This window comes from Staurois parvus, unplaced genomic scaffold (genome assembly GCF_062004578.1).
Source record: "Staurois parvus isolate SC_StPar_1 unplaced genomic scaffold, SC_StPar_1.0 ptg000056l, whole genome shotgun sequence".
NCBI lineage: Eukaryota > Metazoa > Chordata > Amphibia > Anura > Ranidae > Staurois > Staurois parvus.
In genome coordinates this window covers 10,475,525-10,489,089 of record NW_028317852.1, presented here as the reverse complement: position 1 = coordinate 10,489,089, position 13,565 = coordinate 10,475,525, and the positions used below count along the sequence as shown (strand labels likewise).

The 13,565-nt window shown below is 39.0% G+C and overlaps 1 protein-coding gene across 2 annotated transcripts in view; it reads right to left on the bottom strand.

The window, feature by feature from the left end:
• Positions 1 to 715: 715 nt before the first annotated feature.
• RASSF5 (Ras association domain family member 5) overlaps positions 716 to 13,565 on the bottom strand; it is a 52,151-nt gene continuing 39,301 nt past the window's right edge. For both annotated transcript variants that reach the window (XM_089668334.1, XM_089668335.1), the window contains 3 exons: positions 11,055 to 11,349; positions 4,891 to 5,006; positions 716 to 2,468 (listed from right to left, as the gene is read on the bottom strand). In XM_089668334.1, the coding sequence (XP_089524460.1) occupies positions 2,322 to 2,468; positions 4,891 to 5,006; positions 11,055 to 11,349 (558 nt within the window). In that variant the 3' untranslated portion in view covers positions 716 to 2,321. The remainder of the gene's footprint in view (positions 2,469 to 4,890; positions 5,007 to 11,054; positions 11,350 to 13,565) is intronic.

The following is a 13,565-nucleotide window of genomic DNA, read 5'->3' as shown; positions in this document are numbered from 1 at the left end:
AGACATGCATTTCTTTTGAATTGTTTGTTGCTATTCTGTCTCTCAGTATTACAATACACCTAGCATTTGATTTTTAGACTGATAATTTCTTTGTGAGTGGGCAAACATTCAAAATCAGAAGGGGATCAAATATTTATTTCCTTCACTGTATACCATCATTGGTAGATGCTAAAACTTTCAGAGAAAGCAATCAACATACACTTATCAAAGACGTAGCAGAATGCATTTTAGCCTAAATTTACAAAGACATTTTTTATTTGTTTTTATTGTATATGTTTTATAGCAGGAAGTAAAATATATTGTTTTTTTTTTCCAAATTTGTGGTCTTTTTTTCTTTATACTGTATAATAAAAATAAAAAACCCAGTGGTGATCAAATATCACCAAAAGAAAGCTCTATTTGTGTAAAAAAAAATTCTATAGTGTTGCATGACCGTGCAATAGTCAGTGTGGAATAGCAAAAAATGCTCTATCATGAAGGGGGAAAACCTTCTAAAGCTTGGGCGGTTAAACAGTATAGGTACTTATATTTAATGTTATTTTTACATTGCTATACCTGCAAAAAGAGCCAACCTAAAGTGATATAGCAGGACTTACATTTCTGAAGTTCCATTTTAAAACCGGTACCTTAAATACACCTTACCTGTGTATTTAGTAGTGTGCTTGGAATTCAGCTTTTATTTGCACATGATTAAAAGTAAAGAATGCAAGCCAGCTTTTAACAGATCTTAATTTTTATTAATTCTGCTGAAGGAACTTTTAAATTAATAGCAAAGTATATACAACTTAAATTTTAACCCTGGTTGTATACCATATTTTTACTTTTGTGAAAGCTAGAACACACTGCAATTACAACATAAGACAAATATTTTAAATGCAAGGGAATTCTTAGGGCCAGGTCATACTATAGAAACGCAGTCCAGATGTGTTTTGGATGCGTTTTTTAAGCACTCCAGTATGTTTTTGGTGCATTTTTTATGTGTTCTTCATTTTTCCCCTCTCTTTCTCTTCAATTTAAATAGGGACATGTGCATTCCAGTGCATTTTTGATGCGTTTTACCGTGTTCCAGTACAGTTCTGTGCAGGAAAAATGCAGCCTGTTCTACTTTTTTTCTCCATCCGGAATGCACTGGAACTGCAAGCACTGATGTGAACTATGACATTGACAACCATATAACAAGCAGGGCCCTGTTTCCTCTTGTACCAAATTGTATTGTAAACGTAATGTCCACCTTCATTTAGTAAAGCGTTGCGCAAACTGTTGGCGCTATATAAATCCTTTATAATAATAATAATATATTTTCTGTGTGTTTTGGATGCAAAAAAAAAGCACGCTGAAATGCGTGTAGTGTGAACTGGCCCTTAAGGTTGGCTCCCTTTACAACCAGTGTCCACAATGTACCTAGCAAATCTGCCTTTGTTTCTCCTGCAACTGGGTTAGACACAACACTTACCACATTTAGAGGGAGTCGCAGGTGAACTGAAAATAGAAGTGTTAAAAATACTCAGAAGTAACATGAAGTATGAATCTGTGAGAAGGTCTGTTCACAAAAATCGTGAGACGGGTGACCTCTGAAAAATGCTTCATACAAATGTAACCTCTTCTGCTTGTATGTGCACTTATAATTTTATTTTGCTATGATGTAAATTCTTAAGTAAAAAAACAAAAAACAAAAACACATGCTAGGTGTTTTGAACATAAACACCAGTAACCATCAAATATTTTGATGCTGCCCTCTTTTTTTTTTTCCAAACAAGGGAGTGGTTGATTCTTTTCAGGACTTCAGCCTTGGTTGTAAGACACCTGAATAGTATAGCAGAGTGGTGCACTGCATACTAGTCTCTTATAAGATCCAAACTGTTGCAAGAAGCCTTTATAAACATCAAGATTTTCTTTCACATTTCCACCTAAGCATTCTTCTTTTTGCAATAAATAGTATTTTATATAAGGATGGAAGGATGCATGAAGTTTGCTTCAGGGTGTGACAATTCTTACAAGGTGCATATGGGTTTTCATTGTATAAACTTTAAAGATATCCAACACTAGAAAGCTTTGTTACAAAGCAGATACTAGAGTTATTCCAACCTCTTCAGCAACCAAGTATCAAATCAAGGCAAGACACCTCATTTTTTTTTTGTTCCTGGTAAAAAGACAACAAAAAGAGTAAACAAAAATGTGCAATTTCATGGTTGCCATTGAAGGTACCCCTGAACATTTTGAGACAAAAATTAAAATTGTTAAATTGTATGGTATTTTTAGAGGTAGGAATAGACTGAATTTCCTAGAATGACCCCAGTTTGTTTTGATAATGTTCAAATGATTTAGTTCTTTTTAGTATCATTAAGAGCTTCTTGCAGATGCTGACGAAAAGCTACATATTTCTTTTGCACATGTTGCACTTTTTCCCGTTCTTCTTTCTCCAAAATAAGCAAGAAATTTTGCAGTTCTGGTACTGTAAAGGCATCCCACTGTCAACAGAGAAAACACAGGTAAGGGTCTTGACCTCTCCTGCTTACTAAAGACTGATATTTAATACGTTCATTTACAGAATAGTATACATTCACCTAAACTGTATAGACCCCAGATCTCTCATTTAAAGAGTGCCTGTCACTGCCCATGCTATCACAAGGGATGTTGTTCATCCTTTGTGATAGCAATAAAGTTGATAACAAAAATTAAAGAAACTATGTAAAAATTAAAAAAAAAAAAAAAGTTTTAAAGTGCCAGAACACAAGCGTTGGTCCCGCACACATACATAAACAGCGATCCACCACACATGTGAGGTTTCACCGTCAGAGTAAGAACAATAATTCTAGCACCAGACTTCTTGTTTAACTCTAAACTGGTAGCCTGTAAAGGTCTTTAAAAGTGTGTATATGGATAATTAAATGACCTTGCTGACATCACGTCCAGTCTGGAGCCGTCTTGTATTCCTTGCTGGTTAACGTGGCAGTCTGCTGCATTGGGATGTTTCCTGCACCACAGCCCAGCCACGCACAGACCACCTGGTAGTGACAACCCACAGAGCATACAGTACAGTACCATCAAGCTGCTTTGTATTGCTCTGCATAGCAGCATGCTTACATTGTAAGCACACACAGACAAAATAGTAAAACATCACACAATTAACCCTTTTATCACCCCAGATGTGTACCCCTTCTTGCCCAGTGTCATTAGTACAGTGTCAATACTTTTTATTAGCACTGATCACTGTATTAGTGTCACTGGGGATGTCAGTTCCCACCCAGTGTCAGAATGCCTGCCGCAGTCCCTCAGTTGCTGATCGCACCATTACTAGTTTTAAAAAAACAAAAATTCCAGTATCTATACCACCATTTGTAAACACTATAACTTTTACATAAACCAATCCATTTACACGTATTGGGATTTTTGTTGTAGCAAAGACATGTAGCAGAATACATTTTGACATAAATTTATGATGAAATTTGATTTTTTACATTTTTTTATTGGATGTTTTATAGAAAAAAGTCAAAAATACTGTTTTTTTTTCCCCAAAATTGTCAGGTTTTTTGTTTTATAGCACAAAAAATTAAAAATGCAGAGGTGATAAAATACCACCGAAAGAAAGTTACATTTGTGGGAAAAAAAGGACATAAATTTCATTTGGGTGCAGCATTGCATGACCACACAATTGTCAGTTAAAGTAACACAGTGCCATATCACAAAAATGGCCTGGTCAGGAAGAGGGTAAATCCTCTGGAGGGTAAATGGTTAAAGCATAATATGCCTGGTATTTATTACTTGGCGCAACATCATCTTAAAATCCCACCAAAAAATTGAGTATTATATTGTGTTCGTGTGCACTAAAATTCATTAAGGTGTATTTTTTCTAAAAAAATTGCATTTGAAAAACCACTTGCCAAACACTGCGTGACATTAAAAATTGCAACAACCACCATTTTATTCTCTAGGGCCTCTGCTTAAAAAAATATATTAAAAAATCGGCTCGGAATGAGGACACTGCTGGATCCCTCAACAGATAAGTGCCCTAGTATTAAAATCAGCAGCTACAGGTTTTGTAGCTGCTGACTTTTTTTGGGGGGGGGGGGGCTGGGGGCCATAAACTTTGCTTTAAAGTGGTGTGATATTCAGGGGTTTAGCTCCTCAGGACCATGTGCAAAGCCATTTTACTGTTGCTCCCAGTACCTGTTGGAGTGTTGCATATGTGCTAGGAGCTGTTTGGCAGCTCCCAGCACATATGCAGCACTCCAACAGGTCTTTCTCAAAAACTCCTACTCCCCACACCTGACATTCAGAGCTCCCTGTTTTTGTGCTGCATGCTGGAGGCTGCTTAATTCTTTAGTGACTGGAGTCTCCATAGTCAGGAGTGTAGGTTCTTTTCCCGCCCGAATATCACTCCGAACCTCCAAAATTCCGAATACATCTCTGCTAATATAGAGAGAACTGTGAATCAGTCCTCTCCTCTACATGGCTACCCAGGAATACCCCACCCATGACGGATGAGACCCCTGAGTACACACACACCTGGTGTACCATAATCCAAATATTGGCGCCACATAGCACTCAACCAGGACCCATCCCTGGCGTCCTGTACAGTGGCTAAAGGCGAACTGAAGGAAAACCATTAAATACACAATTCAAGTACATACATGGAGGATGTATTTTTGTTCTAAGATTTACAAAGCCCTGCCAGAGAGCATAGCTTGGCTGGTGACTTAACTTTTCTATACTGCAGCTAAGCAATGCTGCTTGGTCACATTCCAGCTAAAACCCCTGTATTAGACAGTATAATTTTTTTTCTGGCTAGCTGGTAAGTATGCTGGAAAATAAGTTTTATTTTGTTTGTTCTGTGAAAAGCCCTTCCATATGCACATTGGTTGCTACTGTTGTTTCTTTTAGATTACTCACCTGTACTTCTCCTATCTCATTCTCCTTTAGTATAAAACTCAGTACATCAGAGTCTGGACCAGCTAAAAGGCGGACATAAAGTGGATGCTCCGTCAGTGCTAGCTTCTGAAAAAGAACTAATAAAATGCTCAACATTAATATTTGTGTGCTACAAAAACAAAATGCTTTAAGTATAATTCCTTATGCACACTGGACATTTTTACAGCTGCTGTTTTTGGCTTTTGATTTTTTTTTCTACAGGCAGTAAATAAACTCCCCAGCATATTATCCTAAGTGTCCATACACACTGTAATCAGTGTATTTTTGGCAGGGGCATTTTTATGGCTGGGAAAAAAACCCAGAACTAGTGGGTTTCTAAAGGAGTTTTTTTTAGCTGTAAAAACACTCTAACGCTGAAAAATGGTGTAAAACGTGGTAAAGCGTGGCAAACTAGCATTTTTTTGTACTTTTTTTGAGAAAACAATTTTTTTTCTTTGGTAAAAAAAAAAGCTAAAAAACGCCGCTAAACGCTAATGCAAAAATGCTTGAAAAACTCACATTTTTAACATGACTTTACACAGCTAATGTTACCAGCGTTATTAAAATGCCCAGTGTGCATGGAGCCTAAAGATTAGCTCAAAAATAAAAGAATGTTTCTTTAATAAACAAATGTAGAATACAGGTTCCCCTACTGCTGCATGAGGAGCCCTGACCTTCGAATCACACTTTTCGGACAACATTCATAGTTATGCCTTCCAGAAGGTTTCAGCTGATCTTCATATTCGCTGCCAAGTTGTCAAAAAAGCAAAGAAATTGTGATACTGTATCTTCATGCCCATGGAAAGGCATAAAGTAGTGGTTCCAGTTTAATTTTAAAACAGAATATTGTTATAAAACTATGTTGTGGAGCAATATAACCCCCTTCTACTGAGCGTACACATACACAATATTGCCAAAAGCATTGGGATACCCCTCCAAATCATTGGATTCAGGTGTTCCAATCACCTCCATGGCCACAGGTGTATAAAATCAAGCACCTAGGCATGCAGACTGCTTCTACAAACATTTGTGAAATAATGGGTCGCTCTCAGGAGCTCAGTGAAGTCAAGCGTGGTACCGTGATAGGTTGCCACCTGTGCAATTATTATTATTATTATACAGGATTTATATAGCGCCAATAGTTTGCTCAGCGCTTTACAATATAACGGGAGACAGTACTGCAACAATACAGTTCAATACAAGAGGGATAGGAGGTCCCTGCTCCTTGGAGCTTACAATCTAGGAGGGAGGGGCTAGTGGTACAAAAGGTAGTAACTGTGGGGAATGGACTGGTAGGAGGAGTAGAAGATTCCATTATTAGCTGAGGGCAGGATAGGCTTCCCTGAAGAGATAGGTTTTCAGAGATCACCTAAAAGTGAGCAGAGTAGGCGACAGTCTGATAAATTGGGGTAGAGAGTTCCAGAGGATGGGGGAAGCTCTGGAGACGAGCATGGGAGGAGGAGACAAGGGAGCTAGAGAGCAGGAGGTCGTGCGAGGAGCGGAGAGTACGGTTTGGGTGATATCTGGAGACAAGATTGGTGATGTAATTTGGGGAAGAGTTATAAATGGCTTTATATGTTATTGTTAATGTTTTGAATTTTATCCATTGGGCAATGGGAAGCCAGTGGAGGGATTGGCAGAGGGGGTGGCTGATACAGAATGGTTAGTAAGGTGGATGAGTCTGGCAGCAGCATTCATGATACACTGAAGAGGGGATAGCCTGCGATGAGATAGGCCAATGAGGAGGGAGTTACAATAGTCAAGGCGAGAGATAACAAGGGAGTGAATAAGTTGCTTAGTAGTTCCCGAGGTTAAGAACGGGTGTATCTTGGAGATGTTGCGGAGGTGAAGTCTACAAGATTTGGACAGTGATTGGATTTGAGGCTGAAAGGACAGATGGGAGTCTAGGATTACACCTAGCACCCTGGCACGAGGGGAGGAACTGATGATTATGTTATTGATCTTGATGGAGAAGTCAGGGGAGGGGGCATAAGCTGGAGGGAATACTAGGAGCTCAGTTTTTGAAAGATTGAGTTTGAGGACGTGGAGTGACATCCATGCTGATATGTCGCTTAGTAGGTTAGTAATGCGAGAGGAGACTGAAGGGGTGAGGTGAGGAGTAGAAAGATAGATTTATGTGTCATCAACATAGAGATGGTACTTAAAGCCATGGGAGTTTATCAAGTGACCAAGGGAGGAGGTGTAGATGGAGAAGAGTAGGGGTCCAAGCACAGAACCTTGAGGGACCCCTACAGAAAGAGGGAGTGGAGAAGAGGAGCCAGAGTTGTAGGTATCGCTGAAGGAGTGCTGCTATAGGCAGGAGGAGAACCAGGAGAGAGCAAAGTCTCTGAGGCCAAGAGAGTGGAGTTTTTTGAGGAGGAGGGGATGGTCAACAGTATTAAAAGCTGCAGAGAGGTCAAGTAGTAAGAGTACGGAGTAGTGGCCATTGGTTTTAGCAGTTAGTCCATCTGTAAAATTTCCTTGCTATCAAATATTTCATGGTCAACTGTTAGTGGTATTATAACAAAGTGGAAGCAACTGGGAACAACAACAACAACAACTCAGCCACAAAGTGTTAAGCCACGTAAAATGACAGAGCGGGGTCAGTGCATGCTGAAGTGCACAGTGCGCAGAAGTCGCCAACTGTCTGCAGAGCTAAAGACCTCCAAAGTTCATGTGGCCTTCAGAATAGCACAACAACAGTGCATAGAGAGCTTCATGGAATGGGTTTCCATGGCCGAGCAGCTGCATCCAAGCCTTACATCACCAAGTGCAATGCAAAGCATTGGATGCAGTGGTATAATGTACACCGCCACTGGACTCTGGAGTGACCAATCATGCTTCTCTGTCTGGCAATCCGATGGCCGTGTCTGGGTTTGGCGGTTGCCAGGAGAACGGTACTTGCCTGACTGCATTCCGCCAAGTGTAAAGTTTGGTGGATGGGGATTATGTTGTGGGGTTGTTTTTAAGGGGTTGGGCTTGGCCCCTTAGTTCCAGTCTAGGGAACTCTTAAGGCGTCAGCATACCAAGACATTTTGGACAATTTCATGCTCCCAACTTTGTGGGTGCAGTTTGGGGATGGCCCCTTTCTGTTCCAACATGACTGCACACCAGTGCACAAAGCAAGGTCCATAAAGACATGGATGAGCGAGTTTGGGGTGGAGGAACTTGATTGGCCTGCACAGAGTCTTGACCTCAACCCCATAGAACACTTTTGGTGAATAAGAGCGGAGACTGTGAGCCAGGCCTTTTCATCCGACATCAGTGCCTGACCTCACAAATGTGCTTCTGGAAGAATGGTCAAACATTCCCATAGACACATGCCTAAACTTTGTGGACAGCCTTGCCAGAAGAGTTGAAGCTGTCATAGCTGCATCGGGTGGGCCAACTAAATAATGAACCCTACAGAATAAGAATGGGATGCCATTAAAGTTCATGTGTTTGTAAAGTCAGGCGTCCCAATACTTTTGGCAATATAGTGTATATCGTTATCGCGCAGCTGCATATACGCACTGTTGTGTTTGTGCTGAAAGCATGCTGCACAGCACTCAGATTATTCCATTGGAAAACAAAAGTACTAAAGAGAGTGATACAGAGAAACCACAAAAAGTCATGTAATGGTCAAAACAAGGTTGGTGAGCCGTCCCTGGAGAACCTCTGGGGAAAAAAACAAGGGCAAGGAATGGGGGCATACTGGCACCACATGCCCTCTGTCCCTGATAACTATGGAATTTGATAAAGCTAGGTGGATAACTTGGTTTGCCCATCTCTTATATACAGGAAAAAAAACGATCTGCCTATGTGTATGATAAAGATAGGTGTAAAAGCTTGCAAGCCTTTTTAGAGTCCGAAAGTCTGATGACTTCAGGTTAAACCTGTCTATTGGGTTTGGCAAACTAAACAAGCACCAGTTTGTAAGCCATCCTCATTATTCCAGTGGTCTCCACTATTGATTAACAAGATAATGTTAGGGAGAGACTGTTTTTGGGGTAGTGTAATGGAAAGTGCAATGCCATAAAGTGAACTTAACCAGGACGCTAAGACCTTATGTGTATCTCCAATCCATCTGAACATAGTTTGAATATAAATGCTGTATGGTGACCACAAATTCGAAACCTTTTCTCTTTTGGCAAGTGAAAAAGTGGCATCCCCAAAGGCCTTCTTCTCAGAGTTGCCTGAGATACCGGAGCTAGAAATTCCCAGAGATAACTTTGGAAACAACCAATTACAAGATTTATCTTTGTGAAGAGAAAATATTAAGGTGATAAACAGTGAACCATGTTCCAGGTGCTGAAAATGAGTTTCCTCATTTTGGTATAAACCAAGAATTTATAAAGCAGGTTGAAAAATGCAAGGGGATCTTGTGGAGAAAGTAATAGTGCCCAAAATACTATAAAAGAGAGCCCTGGGCTCATAAAGACAATCTGTGTAGTTATCTTAGGCTTATTGAATGAGTTTACAAAACCCTAAAGAGAACGGGAGAGACTGGGACTGTCTTCTACCATTTCTTGTGTTTGCATTCAGAATGGTACCACAGCAGGGGCGGACTGACCATTTGGAAACTCAGCACTGCCCGAGAGCCCGGGGTCAGTAGGGGGCCCCATGAGATGCCCCTGGTACCTTTTTCATAGGCTTTTTTGAGTTTGGGAAAGGACACAGGGGCTCCATGATCCCCTATTGCCCGGGGGCCCCAGGAGTTGTCAGTCCGCCCCTGTACCACAGTTCACTTTCAGTTGGTATATGCGCATAAAGGTTGATTTACTAACAACAACAAAAAATGTTCACTGTGCAAGTGCAGTTACATTATACAACATAATTTTTCCCAGAGCTTACTGAATGAGGTGAAGCTCTGCTGACTTTCATCATCCAATCATGTGCAAACAATAATGCCTTTTTTTTCTTCTTGCATGCGATTAGTTATTCTTTGCAAAGGGAGCTTCACTATGTTCACTAAGCTCTAGGGAACTGTCCTTGCACAGTGCAGCTTAACTTGCAAAGTGAACAGTCTATTTGCCTTTCGTAAATCAACCCAATGAGGGTCTGTTTGACATTGCTAAAAAAGAAAACATGGGAAGAGGAGGCCATTTCTTAGCAATGTCTAACAGAACTTGCTTTTCTACAACAAGAACCCTGGAGATTGCCCGTTGTTCCAGACCCAAAAGCAGAATGTATGTTTCTTGCTAGGAAGCAGGACCCTATGACATCACTGAAGAAGCGAGAGAGTTTAATTATATGGTTTACCATCCCAGGAAATAAAAAAGGAACATGTTTATATTTGATTAAGCCCTGATGATTGACTTCCCTTTCCATGGGAGGAGCTCTAAATGATGTAACGCTATCAGAGAGCCTGTTAGTTGCCTAGCAACACTGCAACCAAAGATGTATTTTCAGATCTACCAAGGTTCACTAATGTGAGTAAACAGGACATTGTCACAAAGCCCCAAGTGGGTGTCTGTCTTACACCCCTTCAAATTCCATAATCCCTTATAGATCCCAGAAGTAAGAGATCCTCACCAATTTTCAGGAGGCACTATAGCCATTAGGATGCATCTTTGATCCAGCACAGTGAATGTTTAATGGGTGTGTTTAATAAAGACACAACAAATCAGAAATGTCTGCATGTTATCAGCTTAATAACATTGTATTTTTATAGTGTTTTAACTTAGATAAGGATCAAATCATGATTTGTGGCAAATTACTGGCAAAAAAAAAACACCCCCAGTTAATTCCAAGGGGTTCACATACTTTTGCTGTAATTTTGCCGGTATCGCTATGTTCAATTGTACTTTGAAATTTCTATGACCTCTCCGCTAGCAGGTAAGGCCTGCCTGTAGTCCATTTCTATGATGGCTAGTTAGCTGTGTTTGCACGGTAAGTCAAAATGTTCTCTGCTCACATGCTATAGAATTTAAATAGAAATGTCTACTGAACTTTCTACTGAACCTGTTTGTGTATTTTTCTAAGAACATGATATGCTGAAAAATTCCCATAAAACCTGTAAAAAATGTCTGATAAAGTATGAATACACAACGTAATTGTATGCTAATTATTTTACTATAATCTGCATTCATATGCCCATGCAGCATGTACAGAGATGTATCCAAGGATACATCATAAATGAGCTGTCATATGGTTACTGTATCCACCTTGTCCATCCTTCTGCATTTTCTTGAATAGTGCAAATTTTAGAGGGTCATCCACCACTTGAAATTTTTGTAAAAGCCCACGGACGACCTCACTGGCTGTTGTGATGCTGCTTATATGTAACTGCTTCATGGCATCCAGTGGCACTTTGAGGGAGGTCAGCTTTTCTTTTGCTTTATCAGGTGACACTTCTTTTTTGGTGTACATGGATGGTGCCTGAGAGGTCTCTGATACAGTAACTGGACGCTGAAGATGCAAATGCACTTTAATGAATCCAGTATATGTTCCATCCTCTGCCTGGAAATTTAAAGAATATATTAATATAAGTCATTGTTATAAATTGTAATAAAGTATTTTGCTACATTTGCAGTGATGTGAAAACAATTGCCCACTTTCTAGTTTTCTCTGTCTTTGCAACATTATGGCATTCGTGCTTCCACTGCCTGACCAATTTTTCTTTTTTTCACATGCACAATGAAACACATTCTGGATTTAGAATTAATTTATAATCACTCAAACAATATATTTTCTTGAGGAAAAATTACAGAATTTAAAGATATTGGGGACAATTCACTAACCGGTATTTTTACTGCATCCAAGTATGCGGTAAGATACCACACAGCATTCTTTTTTTTTTAAATGTTGGCATTCACTAAAGAAAACTACTAAAATACCGCATGGGTTATTTTATTAACCACTTACACTTCTGAGGATTTACCCCCCTTAATGACCAGGCCTCTTTTTGCTACTTGGCGCTGTACTAATTCAACTGATAATTGCTTGGACATGCAAAGCTGCACTCAAACGAAATTTACGTCATTTTTTCACACAAATAGAGCTTTCTTTCGGTGGTATTTGATCACCTGTGCACTTTTTTTTTCACACTATAAACAAAAAAAGACCGAAAATTTTGAAGAAAAACAATATTTTTTACTTTCAGCTATAAAAAATATATAGTAAACTCAAAGTTAGCTATAAATTTAGGCTAAAATGTATTCTGCTACATGTTTTGGCAAAAAAAATCCCAATAAGTGTATGTTGATTGCTTTGTGTGAAAGTTATAGCGTCTACAAACTATGGTATAGATACTGGAATTTTCCCAATTTTTTTGCTATACAGCGCTGCGCTAGTTTAACAGACAATTGCGTAGTCATGCAATACGGTTCATAAATTTATGTCCTTTTTTTCACACAAGTAGAGCTTTCTTTTGGTGGTATTTGATCACCTGTGCACTTTTTATTTTTGGTACTATAAACAAAAAAATTTAGGGAGAAAATGTTTTTTTTTTAAAAAAAACAACAATATTTTCTCATTTCAGTCATAAAAAATATCCAAAAAAACTAAAATTTCATCATAAATTTAGGCCAAAATGTATTCTGCTACATGTTTTTGGTTATGAAATCCCAGTAAGTGTATATTTATTGCTTTGTGTGAAAGTTATAGTGTCTACAAACTATGGTATAGATAAAGAAATTTACACAGCTTTTACTTTCTGACTGCTCATCACATTTCTTGAGGTGCTAAAATACCAGGTTAGTACAAACACCCTCAAATGACTCCTTTTTGGAAAGTAGACACCCTAAGCTATCTGCTGAGAGGCATATTGAGTCCATGGAAGATTTATTTTTTTTCCACAAGTTTCTGGAAAATGACAAAAACATTTTTTTTACACAAAGTTGTCATTTAAATGATTTATTTCTCGCACAAGCCATGGGTATATGTAGAATTACACCCCAAAATACATTCTGCTACTTTTACCGAGTATGGGGATACCACATATGTGAGACCTTTTGGAAGCCTAGCCACATACAGGAGCCTGAAATCCAATGACCACTTTGAAAGCCTAAAGGTGCGTAACTTCCTCATTTCACTTCCTCAATACCTATCACAGTTTCGAATGCCCTGACATGCTAGGATAGCACCAAACCCCCCCAAATGACCCCTTTCTGGAAAATACACACCCCAAGGAATTTAAAAAGAGGCATGGTGAGTATTTTGCAGATCTCATTTTTTCTCACAAGGTTTTGAAATATAAAAAAAATAGAAAAAATGTTTTTGTTTTTTTTCTTCATTTTCCAAAAACTTGTGGCAACAAATGAGATCTGTAAACTACTTACCATGCTTCTTATCAAATTCCTTGGGGTGTCTACTTTCCAAAAAGGGGTCATTTGAGGAGGTTTGGTGCTATGCTGGCATTTCAGAGCCTCCGAAACTGTGATAGTGTAATGAGGCAATAAAGTCCTTTAAAAGCCTGAAGGTGCTTATTGGATTTTGGGGTTCTGTACTTGGCTAGACTGCCAAAAAGTCTCTCACATGTGGTACCCCCATACTCGGGAGAAGTAGCAGAATGTATTTTGGGGAGTAATTCCACATATACCCATGGCATGTGTGAGCAGTAAATCATTTAAGTGACAATTTTGTGTAAAAAATAAAAAAAAAATTGTCATTTTCCAAAAACGTTTGGTAAAAAAAATAAATTCTTCTATTGATTCATCATGTCTCTCAGCAAATAG